This window comes from Polypterus senegalus, chromosome 17 (genome assembly GCF_016835505.1).
Source record: "Polypterus senegalus isolate Bchr_013 chromosome 17, ASM1683550v1, whole genome shotgun sequence".
Taxonomy (NCBI): domain Eukaryota; kingdom Metazoa; phylum Chordata; class Cladistia; order Polypteriformes; family Polypteridae; genus Polypterus; species Polypterus senegalus.
The window spans coordinates 33816207-33833632 of record NC_053170.1 but is presented as its reverse complement, the minus strand read 5'-3'; the positions used below and the strand labels follow the sequence as shown (position 1 = coordinate 33833632).

The 17426-nt window shown below is 40.9% G+C and overlaps 1 protein-coding gene across 2 annotated transcripts in view; it reads left to right on the top strand.

The window, feature by feature from the left end:
* myom3 (myomesin 3) overlaps positions 1-17426 on the top strand; it is a 313022-nt gene that overhangs the window by 189325 nt on the left and 106271 nt on the right. For both annotated transcript variants that reach the window (XM_039740882.1, XM_039740883.1), the window contains exon 18: positions 4057-4244. In XM_039740882.1, the coding sequence (XP_039596816.1) occupies positions 4057-4244 (188 nt within the window). The remainder of the gene's footprint in view (positions 1-4056; positions 4245-17426) is intronic.

Here is a 17426-nt window from a genome sequence, read left to right as displayed (position 1 = left end):
GATTATTTGGATTGGGTAATGAATGTATGGATATTTTAGAATATATCAGCATTTTTCAGTTATTCAGATATTTTGAAAAATATAAACTAATTGAGCAAATTATTTGGACCACTGTTCTAATACTAGGTAGGGCCTCCTTTTGCTTTCAAAACAGCCTTAAAGTCTTTGTGGCATGGATTCCACAAGATATTGGAAACATTCTTTTGTGATTCTGGTCCATGTAGACATGACGGTTTCATTTTTTTAATTTTGAAGATTTGTCAGTTGCAAATCTGCTATTCTACCACATCCCACAGGGAAAACCACTGAAGGACACTGAACTCAATGTTATGTTCATAAAACCAGTTTGATTTGACTTTTGCTTTGTGACATGGCACATTATCAAGCTGGAAATAGCCATTAGAAGATGGGTAAATTATGACCATAAAGGAATGGACAGCGACAATACTAAAATAGGCCATGGCATTCAAGCGACGATTGATTGGCTCAAAATGTGCCAAGAAAATATTCCCCACACTATTACACCACCATCACCAGCAGGGACTGTTGACAGAAGACAGGTCAGATGTGTGGATTCATGTTGTTAGCACCAAATTCTGACCCTACCATCTGTGTGCCCCAGCAGAGGTTGAGATGCATCAAAACAGGCTACATTTTTCCAGTCTTCAACTGTCCAGTTATGGTGAACCTGTGTTCAATGCAGCCTCAACTTTCTGTGCTGAGCTGACAGTAAAGGAACCCAATGTAGTCGTAGTCCATCTGCCCCAGCATTCAATGTGTTGTGCATTCCGAGGTGCTTTTCTGCTCACCACAGTTGTACAGAGTGATTTTCTGAGTTACCATAGCCTTTCTGTCAGCTTGAACTAGTCTGGCCATTTTCCACTGACTTCTCTCATCAACAAGGCATTTTGGTTCACAAACCTGAACCTCACTGGATGTGTTTTACACTTTTATGAGTAAACTATAGAGACTGGCGGTAGCAATCATACCACAGTCAAAATCACTGAGATCACACTATTTATACCAGTGTAGTGTTTGATGTGAAAAATGTGGAAAGTGAGAGGATGCCTGAGGAATGGTGAAGAAATCTGCTGGTGCTGATATTTAAGAATAAGGGGGATGTGCAGGGCTGCAGTAACTACAGGGGGATACAATTGATGAGCCACAGCATGAAGTTATGGGAAAGAGTAGTGGAAGCTCAGTTAAGAAGTGGTGAAGATTAGTGAGCAGCAGTATGGTTTCATGCCAGGAAAGAACACCACAGATGCGATGTTTGCTCTGAGGATGTTGATGGAGAAGTTTAGAGAAGCCCAGAAGGAGTTGCACTGCATCTTTGTAGACCTGGAGAAAGCATATGACAGGGAGCCTCGAGAGGAGTTGTGGTATTGTATGAGGAAGTCGGGAGTGGCAGAGAAGCATGTAAGAGTTGTACAGGATGTGTACGAGGGAAGTGTGACAGTGGTGAGGTCTGCGGTCGGAGCGACGGATTCATTCAATGTGGAGGTGGGATTACATCAGGGATCGGCTCTGAGCCCTTTCTTATTTGCAATGGTGATGGACAGGTTGATAGACGAGATTAGACAGGAGACCCCGTGGACTATGATGTTTGCTGATGACATTGTGATCTGTAGCAATAGTTGGGAGCAGGTTGAGGAGACCCTGGAGAGGTGGAGATGTGCTCTAGAGAGGAGAGGAATGAAGGTCAGTAGGAACAAGACAGAATACATGTGTGTAAATGAGGTCAGTGGAATGGTGAGGATGTAAGGAGTAGAGTTGGTGAGGGTGGATGAGTTTAAATACTTGGGATCAGCAGTGCAGAGTAATGAGGATTGTGGAAGAGAGGTGAAAAAGAGAGTGCAGGCAGGGTGGAATGGGTGGAGAAGAGTGTCAGGAGTAATTTGTGAAAGACGGGTATCAGCAAGAGTGAAAGGGAAGGTCTATAGGATGGTAGTGAGACCAGCTATGTTATATGAGTTGGAGACAGTGGCACTGACCAGAAAGCAGGAGACAGAGCTGGAGGTAGCAGAGATAAAGATTTTAAGATTTGCACTGGGTGTGACGAGGATGGACAGGATTAGAAGTGAGTACATTAGAGGGTCAGCTCAAGTTGGACGGTTGGGAGACAAAGTCAAAGAGACGAGATTGCGTTGGTTTGGACATGTGCAGAGGAGAGATGCTGAGTATATTGGGATAGAAGAAAAAGAAGAAGAAGAAGAAGAAGAAGAAGAAGAAGAAGTGTTTGATGTGAATATTAACTGAAGCTCCTGAACTGTGTCTACATGATTTTATGCAGTTTGCTGCTGCCACATGATTGGCTGAGTAGATAGTTGCATGAGTAAGGAGGTGTGCAGGTGTTTTCAATAATTTTATTAGTGGGTATACATTTTCCATATATTAAGAATTAAAACATAATATCTATAGACTTCTGCATTTATTCCAATAAATGAAGCTTATGCTGGCACCATTCAGCTCAAGACAGAAGCCAAATTAAAACAGAGCACCATCAGAGAGCACGACACAAGCTGCTAATTAACACACACACACGGTTGGGAGGTCAAAATAAAACCAGAGTGCCATAAAAGAAAACACACAGACACAGCAGAATGTGAAAAATAGACAACGGCACGTACTGGACTGGGATTCTAACCAAGTCTTTTGAGTCGTAAGGAAGCAATGCTAACCAGCACACCTCTCAACATCCATAAAATTAACATTGATGTTTACAGTAAGCAATTTATCTGAAAATCATTTTAAATGAGCAAAAATGGAGTGATCTGTATGCCTACTGACACCTATAGTATCCAATTTACAAGAATTAACATGGACCCAAATTTACATCTCATCATACTAATATTTATAAAATCTGTGTGTTCAATTAAATATGAATTTGTACGGTAGTAAATCAGTGTTACATGTAAATGACAGGTGCATATATGTTTTTTGCTCAATTTATGCAAAAACAAGCCCAAATTCAACCTCTATGGTGAGGACTTGGCTTGACACAGACATGTCCATGGTTTTAAAGGATGTCAATGGAGAGAAAAGAAAAATCAACCAATAAATAAATAAATAGAAAAGTTACACACTTTTTTTAAATTGACAAGGATCAGAAAAGAAATTCACTAAACCCATCCTCCCAAGACAAGTACTAGGTATGTAGCTGTCTAAGTAAAGCCCCTGTTTGTCAAGTATTTTGCATATACACTGGTAATTTGATGCAGTGACTAGAGATGCATCATAATACAAGGAAAGAAAATGTGGGGTGGACTCTGCTGACACACGTAACCTGACTCAGTACCCAAACAAGAGACAAGAGACCATGCCTATGCCTCTGTGCTTACATATACAAGTAAGGTCCCTAACTATGCCATGGGAGGGCTGGTCCACTTACCTGCACTACGTCATCCAGTATTTCCTCACTTACCTTACTCAACAAACCTCTCTCCTTTACCTTTGCCCTTCTACTTCAGGTCATCCCTATTTCTGTACTTCTTCTAAACTCCATACTCAATGGCTATATGGCCAGGAGGGGCTTTTCAACCATGGGCCGAACAATCACTTTGAGGTAACCCATGATGAGCACTTCTGGGTTACTAGTCACTACCTATAGTCCACTTAAAGTCCTGGTACTGTTTGTGCAGGGCTCCCTTAATTAATCTTGCACCTTTCACATACTTCATATAGTGAGACTGCACTGGAGAGAACCAGACCAGCAATCCATCCCAGTACCCTTTCATGGTGGTAAAATATCACCCTCTAGAAGTTTGGAGAACAAAAACAACAATAATGAAACTATCTTTATTCATTCAGAGGTCTTGACTGGGCCAATACTGTTACTGGTAGTGTGACCTGCTGTTCTTAGAGAATGCTTTTTATAGGGTCATTATTATAGGATCATTATATAATCTTTATCATCAGGTATGGGCAGTAAATTTCTTACTTGCATGTGCTGATCAATATACAAGAAGTCAACTGTATCCTGTTTATTTTCACAATAGCACTTCCTTGAAAGGTCTCAAAGCAATAACCCCACCTCTGTCCTATCCTGCACCACAGCGACTCCTTCTCCTCCTCTGGACATTGCCCTGCTCAGCTGTGGACGCAATGACATGGTGATTGGGTGGAAGGTCCCAAAGTTTACTGGCGCAGCTGAAATCCAAGGATACTTTCTGGACCAATGTGATGTTTCTGACCAAATGTGGCAGGAAGTGAACATCAAACCCCATGTGACAAGAGTTTTCAAGGTAAGCAGTGGTATAATTTTAGTTCTGGGGCTGTCAGTAATACAGAAATATGGAATTGCTGAAAACATGTAACAAGCAGGCCATGCTAGCATGACTCCTCATGCTTCTCCTGCTTACTGCCATACATACTTACTTAGAATATCACATATACCAAACGATAGCTCAGAAAGGATTACCTTTTTATTGGGTGCTTGCTTATACACATCACCTGTCTTTTTACTGTTTATTCCACATTTAAGCTAATCGCATTTTACCGGAGGACTTCATCCTCAACATGACTCTTCATTCCTTTGTCTTTGACTTAAATTAAGGATTGTCAGCCAGCTGTCCAGGTGATATCCTGAGTGTCTGTATGAATGCTGCTTGACACAGGACAGCACGTGACTTAATATTTTCTAAATTAATTAATCTAATTCAGGATTTTAGGGGCTCTAAAGCCTTCCCTGCCAGTACAAGGTACAAAGAAGCCACCTGTGGACAGGATGCCAGTCTATTGCAAAGCCTATTAATGTACATTGTGAGATTTCTGAGCTCTTTTGAGAACCTCCCCAATGGTGCTGCACACCAAAACGTGATTGAACTGTTAAAGTACACTCTCTGTTAGGAGTTAAAGTCTCAAACATCAAAGACTACTCAGGCAAAAATAATGTTCTGAACTCCTTACTTCCCTTCATTGAATGTATTTTTTTTCCTTGAGCCAATCTTATGTTTTTTTTTTCATAATATTCAGATGGTTTAACTCTTTCCCACAAATTATGTCATGCAATTCCTTGTTCAGACACCAGTTCTCTCTTGGCTGGACCTTGCAAATCTCTCCTGGAGGTGCTTTCGTGAATTGTTGTCTGACCTCTCCAGATCCTCCAGAATGCAGATGCTTGACTGGTGTTCACTGTTCTTGGCTTCACTCCTACTCCTCCTTCTCTGCTTTTTGTATCTTCACTGGCTTCCTGTTGCCTTAAGAATCCAGTTCAAAACTTGTAGTAACTTAGGTTTTCTGAATGATTCTGCTCCTCAATAACCACAGTGTTTGGTCTCTCCATATGTCCCTTAAAGAAGTCTCTGTTCTTAATGCTAATTGTCCCTCCTTTTGCCAGACATGCCAAGACTGGACAATGCTTCTACATTCTTGTTTTAAAACTAGGGAGTGATCTCCATTTGGCTATTCAAACTCCACCCAATTTATACATGTTTAGACGTCTTTTTGGAAACACACCTTTTCATCTCAAATTTTTGACTTGCTTTGTGTCTCTTCTACAGGATAGCTGCTGTTGTACTAACCATGAGTTTAGGATGTTGATTTTCGTCTTTGTCCAGTTGCAGGTTTAATAATACAGTATAGCAGTAGTAAAACTCCCTCTTGCTTGTCTTTTTATCTTGTTCTCTGTTGCTGTTGATGTTTTCACCTTCTAATAATTTTTATATACATTTTAACTTGCCTTGCAAGTCACCTTGGATAATGGCACTTGCTAAATAATAATAATAATAATAATAATAATAATAATAATAATAAAAGAATGGTGCATCATTTGAATAAAATACAAGGATAACAACATTTTCAGCCACATCTTGTATTTGTTAAATTTTTCACTCTCTTTCCCCAGAGTGTTTGAATCATCTGGTACTTTGTGTTTTCTGTTTTGCAGTGTTACCCATAGTACTAACTGGTGTTCTCCTCAGCCCTACCCTTTGCCCCTCCTTTTAAGCGTTAGTTATCTATAACCCCTCATCTTGTATTGCTTTAACTCCCCTTTAGATTAACCTCAGAAAGCATTAATAGCCTGTGGCTGAATAGTGGTGGTTTCTATTTACCTTGTTTTGTAACTTCACGAAGGTCTTTGTGGGCACCTGAGCTATTTGTGTTTTGCTGTTATAAAGTGTGTGAAATTTTATAATATCTGCAATTTCTTTTAATATCTCTACATCTTTTTAATATATAAGAGCTGTGGTGTCGAGCTCTGACCCTGGATGGCTGCAGATCCTGCAGACTTTTGTTCAGGCCTCCTTCTTGATTAACACAATTGTGGTTTAGTGGTTAAGGCTTTGAACTTTAAACCCTGTGGTTGTGGTTTCAAGCCCTGCTTCTGACACTGTGTGACCCTGAGCAAGTCACTTCGCCTGCCTGTGCTCCAATAGGAAAACCAAAAGAAATGGAACCAATCTTCTAATATAATACCCTACTATGGCTATCCATTTGTCTGTCCAGGATTTTAAATCACCTGTAGCTCGCAAATCGTTTGAACTATTGACCTGAAATTTGGCACACATATACTACGTGACGTCTACTACCCACTTTCAGGGTTATGATTGACCTTCAAGGTTAGTCCTCTTTTTATTTTTATTTTATATATTTTGTAAAATCAACTCTCGGCAGCGGCTAGCAGGGTGGCTGTGCGGCACATGCGTACAGGCACTGTTCTCATTCCTACCACATTCCCTGTCACTTCCCCTACCTCTTCATATCTTAAGTCATTCTTGAAGCAGATTGAAGACTTAAGTGCCATCTTAAGTGAAAAATTAAGGAAACGTACTAAGTAATTGCCACACAAACACTGACTTAATCAGTTTTAACGTGAAAAGATGCCGACGAAAGAAGAGAAGAAGCAGGCTGCTAGGGTGGAGAAAAGAAGAGCTGCTCAGCAAGCAGCAAGTACATCAACCTCTGAGCAAACGAATGCTTAACGTACAGAGAAAAAGGTTGAAAACTAGGAATAAAAACTCAAGTCAAGTGTGTTCACTGCACATTATCATGCAGTGTGCCGTTACTGGTTATATAATAAATGGTGTAATTAGCCTTGGATAAAGGTGTCAGTTGTAAATGTAAATATACTACTTCTTATAGAAGTTATTTCCTTTATGACACTTTTAATTAACTTGCTTTTTAATATTTAGAACCCTTAACTTTTTATGTTTTCCCTGTCCAGAAGTAGTGATGACTGAAATGGGGACGTTTCAATTTACACACAGTTTCATTAAACTGACACTAAGAGTAGTTTTGTTGGACAATGGGATTAGTTTTGATGGTGATTTTGCCAAGGTGAAATGCAAAAATTACTAAATAGATGTTTCAATTAAAGGCTTTCGGGGTAGAAAACAAGGAATATTACCCTCTAAAGACTTATTCACATTTCCATGTTAACCATATTTCACTTCCAGCCACAGATGCATGCGAAATTAATGCACAAAAACAGTTCCAGACAGGAAATAAATACATTTCTTCTTGTATTGATGACACAGATTTCACTAGAAATTAGATGCCATTTGTTTTGTGATTTCCTTTTAGTTTTGCTGTGAGTTTAACTCCTTGCCAATCACTGCACTCATTACTATCCAGCACTTAAATCAAAAATAAGATGGTGACCAGCTAACTTGGTCCCATTTGCACCTGTCAGTCTATATTCCAAAATCTGTCTCAATAGACACTTTGAGAAGAAAAAAGTGTAGGCCAAAGAAATATTAATCTGCTCAGGTCCACAAAATATGTTCCTGGTGCTCTCAGAACAAAACAATGTCAGCAGTTTTAAAAATGTCTGACATGGTACTAACAGGACGAAAATTAAATGTGGCCATCGACAGCAAGAAAGGGTTTGTTTCTATTTAAGAAACTGGATGACGTGAAAATGGTGGCCCCTCAGGGACTGGGTTATCTTGTCATCTGTTGGCTCATTTTTCATTTCATGATGGTTTGGCTGCTGGTTAAGGAATAAAAGAAAACATCAAAGCATTCTAAACCTTATAAAGCATGTCAGCTGAAATTAAAGCAGAAGACACCTGCTCCATTAGCAGTATTTGGTTGCAGATTAATAATGTGGCTGGAATGAAAGCTGGACAGCCACCGTGTTCCTCAAGGATCTGAGTTTGACACCCCTATATTTGGATTTTAATATTGAAAAATATTATTAATTCAATACATACAGCATGTGGTAGATTTACTGACACCTTTCAATCACCATTCTATAACTCTGCGCCATTTTGATTGCCTGGCATTCAGCACCCCAGTGCTGCTGAATGTGCCCCGTTACCTTGAAATGGATATATGGGCTTTTATCACTGGTTTCACTTTTAAACAAATTTTGAATTGTACTCTTTAGGCAGCAAGCTATGAAATAATGTAGAAGGGTGTGAACTCTTTCATAAGTTGACTATAAAGGAATTTTCAAGTATGCCATGTACAAAAATATACCAAGTTTTAGTCAGAAGACATGAAGTTACACCTAGTCGAAGACAAGTAAACAGGGGAAGAGAGGTGTGGTTATCAAAGTGACAGTCTGGCATCTGTCTTATCTTTCATTTAACAAGGGTGTGATTGTCAAGTGGGTGAGATCAAGATGAAGCAGATAATAATGTCAGAGGGACTGAAGTCAAACTCCTTTGCGAACTCTCCAGATTGCTCAGTGATGTGGCATGCAAAATATGTTTGGTGACTTTGAAAAAAAGTTCACTGAACAGCAGCCCCTGATGGAAAGGCCTGGAATTGGAGAACCTCAAGGCACATTATAGCCTCGTTGCAGTAAACAAGCTGGATGCATCCTTTTAGGATTATTTAAATTAGGCAAATTAATTGTACAATCGATTTTCACTTGCATCCTGCTTACAATGCTTTTCAGCCTTAAAATATCAGCAAATGTAAATGAATTATCTTTGCCTCTTTTTTGGTCTGTTTACTAGTCATTAGGCATACGAGTCCATCAACATTCATTAGAAAGGGATCTCTAATTGATGAATTGATGAGTCTACCTTGTTTGGAAAATTTCAGATGCTAAACAAGTTAGTCTGTATTAGGATGCCCTCTGCAGGTTCTTTGCAGATTGACAATTAAATAGAAATGCATGAATCCAGGGCTGTGGTGCTAGAACATGAAAGGTTCAGATTTGTAAACTATTATATATTACTATATGAGCAAAATCAATCTCACTTAACATTTTGGAGTATTATAACATTTATTCAGCAATGGGGAGTCCAAGCCTAGCCTAGCAGCATAGCAAGTAATGAACAGGGTGCCAGCCATCTGAGGGCAGCCATACCCTTACATTGGGACAATTTAGAGTTTCCAGTTAAATCAGTTCATACTTCAGGATGTGAAAATATATTAAAGAGCCAACATAAAACCTTTAATGTTAGATTAGTAAATCGTGCTTGTCAAAATTTCGCAAGACTAAAAGAGTTAATGAAATAATGAAGAGGGAGAGAAGAACATCACACGTTACAATAAGAAAGGAGATTATTTTAATAAGTAGTGACTTGTGAGAGGACTCAATATTAGAATGGTCACATGATTAGTGCGGGATGTTATTATAGTCACTTTCAACAGCATGAATATTTACAGTACAAAGTGTAACATGAACAGGTTAACAGAACATATTGGATAAGAAGAGAAATTTAGGACACATGTAAGTCAGTATGTGTGAAGTGTGGCTGTCAGGTAATGTAGTATGCCAACGTCTATAGGGTGTGTGGCAGACGGCTGGGGGTGGGACCCAGCCGGGACACCCAGGAAGACCGGAGGAGGGCTTGCGCCTCCTCCAGACCACAAAGGGGCGACCGCCCTGGTTGCACTGGGGACCAGTAAGAACCTCAACCCTGTAGGGGCCCGTGGTCACCGCCAGGGGGCGCCCCGGTGCCTGAAGACCCCTGGACCTCAGCATTTCTGCCACACCTGGAAGTACTGGGGGGAAGAAGACTGGGGACACCCGGAGGGCTTCCGGGTGCGCAGCCGGCACTTCCGCCACACAGGGGAGTGTCCACGGTGGAGTGTCGGGAAGCAGCTGGAGCCCATCCGGGCTTGTATAAAAGGGGCCGCTTCCCTTCATTCGATAACGAGTCGGGTGGTAGGTGGACGGGAGTCTGGAGAGAGAGAGGAGTGGAGGCAGCGGGAAGGAAGGCACTGGGAAGAGAGGCCTGGACTTTGGGGGATCGGTGCTGGAGGCACTGGGTTGAGCACGGACTTAATTTGTAAATATTGTATATAATAAATGTGTGTGTTGGGTGATAAACTGTTGTCCGCCTGTCTGTGTCCAGGCCACGTTCCACAGGTGGTCCAGATCTAATTATGCAATTTTCATTATGCTATAACTTATTAAGTTTATTACATAGAAATTCACCCAAAAAATCCCGGACCATCGAGAAGTGTGCGAACTGACGACATGAAGAATCGCCTTCGTGCCGAACTAGAATCGTCCCAGCATAAATTAAAGTCATCCAGACGATGTGGATCTGCATAATTAGATCTGGACCACCCTGTATAATAATTGTTGGAAAATGCAATTTGTTGCATGAATGTTATGTCAGCAAAAATATTCCCCTGTGTGTAGCCTGCAAGTACCTGTATATTTAACCCGGGTTTTGATTCAACTCTGTAAAATGTAGTGTGCAACTAGCCATGGGTAAAAACAGGACCTGGCAAATAAACTCTGATGTTATTAAACGTTTGTCATTGTGACTTGGTGATGGTCATACAATATGCTAAATGAATGGAGAATTGCCTACGCCATAATATAAAGGGAATATCTTGTTTTGAGTTGTCAGTGTTATTTAATCCCTGTAGTTTTTCTGTCGTAATGTTTCTTGTTTTCTGGCACTTTGCCGCTGCTCTTCAGAAAGGCTGTGTGTGTGATTGTTTTATTGTTCACTATCTAGGTGCAAGACTTGCTGCCTCTAATCTTCGGATAATATCGCTATGTGGTTTGTCATACATTGTCTTTGTTGTTCTAAGGCATCTTGTCTGTGTCGGTTGGTCTGGCGTGATGTACATGTTTCTGCTTCTGTGCGTTGGTGCGAGTATGTAGGCCGGCGGGACCATTTCTGTTGGTCGCAGCTAGGCTGTATGTGCCTTTTCATTTTATCAATAGGGTTACCTTGACGTGAAGGAAAGAGGAGGTGTAAAATGGTAGCGTTACAATGCAGTACGCACCGAATAAACAGTCAAATACCATAGTCAATAACTGGTCACATTGAAGACTTGAAGATAAGCCTAAGATCAAAACTCTGCCAGGAACACAGAATCCTCACTATTGTTGTGGAGGGATATAATAGTTGTGGCAACTGATGTTTATATCGTGCACAGAAGGACACAAGTGAATTAATATAAGAATCTGAGGCTGGGACATTTTAGCTTGGGGCAGCAGTGGTCATCATAGTGCCAATTCCAATCTTTTTGACAGTATATAGTTGTAAAAGGCGCTATATAGTGCCTGACCCGGCACAGACTACGCAGAGGCATGTGTAAAACAAACAGGCTTTTTATTTTTTCTTCGGCTGTTAACGCACGTCTTCCCCACGTCCCACAAGCCTAACACAGTCCCAAAGCACTTTTCACAGAGCTCAAACAACCCTTTCCTGCCACCACCACTCCTCCCAGGCAACCTCGTCCTCTTCCTCCTGATTCTGGCTTTGAATAAAGGGAGGCTGGCCCGTTTTATAGCCCACCTGGAAGTGTTCCAGGTGCTTGACCAGCTGGTCCTGATTGCACCTCCGGGTGGGACTGATAACTCGTCCATGGTTGTTGGCTCTCGGCAGCACCCCCTAGCGGCCACCCCATCTCCCAACCAGGCTGTGGAGGACTCCATGTCCCATGGAGCCACGTGGGAGACTGGGAAATGAACAACGGCCAGGGAGGCTGCCCCCAAGCATCCCGGGGGAGGTATTGAGCTGTCCATGGTGGCTCCCCCGGAACATATGCAGCAGGGGCGTCCCGGCCGGGCATGGGACCCAGCTGTCCGTCACAATAGTACATTTTGAATTTATCGGCTCAAAAAATTATGTATCAGTATATTAATATTAAACTAAAAACTATAAACTACAAAAGAAAAAATCGCAAAAACACTTCAGTATGTACACTGAAATACAGATATACCGTTAAAGGTTTTCAGATGTTATTGTTATGCAGTACTGAATCACAGTGGATTTAATTTGAATCTTTAATGTCAGAGTGAAAACACATCACTGCAAAGTGGTCCAAATTTATTCTAAATATAAAACAAAAAAAATAATTGCATTTTATTTACTCCGTTAAAGCCAGTATGGTAGATGAACCGCAGGTTTTTTGCACTCTGCATCAGGTTTTCCTCCAGGATTTTCTTGTATTTTAGTGCACTGATTTTACACCTCTACCCTCACAAGTCTTCCAGAGTCTGCTACAGAGGAGCATCCACAATGCTGCTACCAACTTGTACACCTTGTGTTTTTCATAATCTGCCATGTTTAAATATGCTGTTTAGTCTAATGGCATAGAAGCTCAATTTTGGTCTCATCAGACCACAGAACCTTCTTCCGGCAGATTCAAAGTCTCAGGTGTGTCTTCTGGAAAACTCTAGCCAAGATGTGCTGTGCATTTCTTTTAACAGTGACTTTCTCTTTGCCACCCTACTATAAAGCCGTGACTGGTGAAGATTCCTGGAAGCAGTTTTTGCCTGTACAGCCTATCCAATTTCAGTCATTGTAGTTTGTAACTCCTTCTCAATTCTCATAGATCTCTTGGTGGCCTCCCCTCACTCATCTTCTTCTGACATGATCACTCAGTTTTGTGGTATTGCCTGCTCTAGGCAGATTTACAGATCTGGTGTTGTTATTCTCTTTCTAAGTGGCCCCAAGGGATGTGCTTTTCAGTCACCTTTTCACAGAGATGCTTGGAGTGTTCTTTTTGTCTTCATTTTGTAGTTTAGATCACCATACTGACAAGCTGGACCTTCCATATACATGTGCATTATACTACAGTCAAAAAAAACCAAGACAGATGATCTCCCTCGGATTAATTATGGGACTTCTGAAGACAGTTGGCGACACCAGTGAGCATTTAGGGGTCTCTATTATAGGGTTGAATATTTCTGCCATCAAGTAACTTGTGTTTTATATTTGCAATTAATTTGCAGAGATCTGTTTCACTTTAAAGAGCCTTTTTCTGTTCATCAGTGTAAAAAAGGCAAATTAAATCCACTGTTGTATAACAATAAGACATGACAACTTCTAAGTGAGTGGATACTTTTATATGCACTTATCAACAGATATTTTTTATACATTAAAATCTGATTAAAGTAAGCATTAGAGATGCTATGCTACAAGCAGGAACTACTTTGGATGGTGCTACTAGGTTTAGAAACCCTTCCTCAACTTCAGTGGGAATCTCAGGGTCACAAGAGTTTTGTCCCTTAATCCGTATGTCTCACCCGAGTGGAGAAAGAAAGACTAAATTAGCCACCGCCACAGGAGAGTGTCAGCAGCAACCATCACTAGCTGGTTTCAACCTCCATGGCAGTCATCCTAGTGGTTTTCTTCAACTCTTTGGGTTCCAGTCCAATCTTTCTTAAAAAATATCACACTGATGGTGGAATTCCGGCGCTGCATGCCATCCTTTGACAAGAGCTTCACCAATCAAATTCTGATACTTGGCTTTCTTTAGCTGGTGAGATATAGCTAGCCTGTCTTCCCAGAGAACTGTAAGTTCTGCTACCAGGATCGTTTTTGTGTTCCTGGATAGCAGAATCAAATCTGTCTGGAATGCGGTTACTGCCACCTCTTCTTGAAAGGCAAGATTCTAATTCAAATTCACTTACATTTCCAAATCTGAAGCATGATGCAAAATAAAAGAAAGGTTCTTGACAGTTTTTGCATTAGGGGCCTTATCTCCATCCCTTAAGAACCTGGCAAGTTCAGATGGTGATTCTTGATGTCTTTTTACTTTGATCCACTATTGGTCCAAACACTTGGCAATTTCCTTAAGGATGCCATCATGATCCCACCTAAAGTGGCCTTCTCCAAGTGCTTTGGGGCATCCTGTCAGAATAAGGTTCAGAGTACAGAGGGATGTGCTGCACTGCCAACGAGATAGATCTGCTTCTTGTAATGAAAAGTAAGTACATATATAAAAGCATTAGACCCAAGCCAGCTTGAGATAGAGAAGAAAAAGCCAAAGCTCTGGTCTTCACAGACAGAGGAAAATATCCTTCTAAAGAGCATAGTCACTGGGTAGAGGCCAGTCAAAGTCCACATGGCCCAAACCAGCTGGCTGTGCTGCCCATCCTTGTACTTCAGAAATACAGCAACAGTCTGCTACTACAAGCAGTGGCATAGCTCGAGTTCGTGCCGCTCGGGCGGGGCTTCAATTTGCCGCCCTCCAACATATCTGAGTATGTTAAACTATTTAAATAGAAAATTAAAATGACGTATAGAGAAAAATTAACATACATTTTACATAGATTTATTCATATATAAAGAAACAGCAATAATTTATTTATATACATTTATTAGCATCAACTAGACAAGAATATAGTATAGACGCACTGATAAGCCGTGTTCTAATTATTAGTTTAATATAATTACGCTACGAAAACCAGAACCAAAGTAATAGGTGGGGATGTTTTCTGCGCAGAGCAAGAACGTATTCGGATTAATAACGAAATGAAATTATAAATTGTAAATTAGTTGTTTATCTTCCTATAAATTATTATCGGTGTAACGTTTATGCTTATTTTTGTCATTGCCTCATACATTTCAACTGCCGTGTCTGATGCAGAAGGACAGTCTGAACATTATTTTTCAAGCATTTGTGGTTAAAAATCAGAGAATTTGACTTTTTTCATACATGAGTGATATTTTTCCGAACCCTGCTGCTTACACACGATTTGTTCTGAGCCTTGTGGTCAATAATGCCGCTCCCAAAAATGTGCCGCCTGGGGCGGACCGCCCCCTCCGCCCCTAGCTATGCCACTGACTACAAGGCCACATTCTAAGCATCAATTGACAGTGCAGGACACTGAGGAGGGCAAGAGAATGGCAAAGATTTCTTAGTAGTCAATCACAAAGATTGCCATAATTATTAGAGAAAAATAAGAACAGCCTCTCCTGCAGCTCTGTGCTAAAATAATGAATTTTCAGCCTTGATTTAAGTGCTGATGTCGGTGGGGTATCATTCATATTGGCAGCAGATTATCCCAGAGCCTGGAAGCCCAATATCTAAAGGAGTGAAACAAAAGCCATTTTGCAATTAAAACCAGCTAGTGTTTTTTGTTCTGGGCTGTTTCTTGCTTTGTCCTGGAAAGACACTGGCTCAAAGTGGCCCTGAAATTGACTTTAGCAGGATTAGTAAATGAATGGAAGGATGAATTGTCTTTCTTGGTCTTGGAGAGCAGCTAACCGTGAACAGACAAAGAAGTGAAACAGGGACAGCCAGCCACCAGACTACCGTAATGAAGTAAAGTGGACACAGTCATTTCATCACCCTCTTCTTAACATTAAATCATGTGTAAAAGTACCTGAAAGTCATTAAGGGAACTGCTGACATACAGCCTATGAATGCCTAGCTCTAGACAGATGGGAGGCAGTTTCAAATGTGGCCAGACCACTGGTCACTAGCCAGCCTGGGTTTGTTGCAAAGAGTATTTTCCTGAGTCTTTAGTGTCCTCAGAGGAGCATTGTAGATAGATAGATAGATAGATAGATAGATAGATAGATAGATAGATAGATAGATAGATAGATAGATAGATAGATAGATAGATAGATAGATAGATAGATAGATAGATACTCCAGCTGCAGCAGCATACTGATAAAAAACAATATTAAATTAAAGAGTAATAAAAATGCAGGTACAGACAGACAATAATTTTGAATAATGTTAACGTTTACCGAGCGTGTCCACACCACCGGGTGAAATTGAAGAGTCGCATAGTGTGGGGCCTGAACGATCTCCTCAGTCTGTCAGTGGAGCAGGACGGTGACAGCAGTCTGTCGCTGAAGCTGCTCCTCTGCCTGGAGATGATCCTGTTCAGTGGATGCAGTGGATTCTCCATGATTGTCAGGAGCCTGATCAGCACCCGTCGCTCTGCCACGGATGTCAAACTGTAGTGGGTCTGATTCAGACTTGCAAATTCAAGGGAAAAATAAACCCATCCACTTTATCCAGTTCAGGGTCTGGGGGTCTGTAGCTTAGCCTAGCAGCACTACCACAAGACAGGCACCAGACATGGATAGGGAACCACCCATCATTTGTATGTACACACTGAGTTGCCAGTTTATTTAAGGGGTCCTATCCTTGTAATATGAAAAGAATGCAAGAATACCGGAGACAAATATGCTAACCTGGGAAAAACATGCAAACTCCAAACAGACAATGACCATGGGAGCATTTGACCCCAGTCTACTGGAACTAGTGGGATTGGTTTCAACTGTGCAGACAATTTTATCAGCACTATATGTGTAGCTATGGACCACTACTCTTCACTGCTGTCATTATTTTTAAAGGGTTATTTAGCACAGTAGCCCCCTGTTTGTCATCCACATGCTGACCTTAATAGGCTGAGAATAGGAATTCCAAGTCAAGAAAGAACTTATCACATCACAACAAAAGGATCAGAGTCTTTACTTGGGAAGGCTGATTGTTTTCTTGTCGAACAAGCAGAGGCTTTCATATGGGAAGCCATTCCCTGTCGAAGAGAGCAGTCTGTTTAACGAATTTCTGACTACTATAAGATGGATTGCCATCGAGTTTTATTTGAAATAAATAAACAAAAGAGGAGTTTAAAGCTGAGGGGTGGGGACTGGTGTAGTGGATTGCCCTATTCAAGTCCTTACCTGGTTACTGTCTAACTTGAGATTTGAATGTTCTGCCTGTTAGAGTCCAGCCATTGTGCCTCTTTATTTAATTGTGAATGAGCAACAAAGGACTTTCACAAATTATCCATAATTTGTTTTCACCCTGTACCTCGTGCTTCTAGCATAAGGGGCGACATCCTCTCAGTGTCAAATTCTATTAACGCAAGGTTCAGAATGGGTGGATGAGCAGTTTAAAATCATAACAGAGAGGGCCACTGTGACCACATGATTATAATTTAAAATCTAAGGAGCAGATGGAAATCTCACTGTCTTGCATCTTCTGCATTTGTTATGGCAACATTTGCTTTCTAATTTTGAAAGATTGCCTCCAAGTCAGTGCCTGGTTTATGTATTTATTGTTTTACTTTACAGACATACTCTATAAAGATCTCTTTAAAGAACAACAACTTTTCTTTATTTATAATATCCAATCAGCATTCAAGCAAGACATTTATTTATACTTATCCTGCCCACATTAGATGGGTCCTTTAAGGACACTGCACCACTCTAACTAGGACACCTCATTCAGCAGATGGAGGGCAAATCTTAAATTTAACATCAGTACTGGGCAGCTGTTACATATCCGGTAATGTGGCTGGGGCA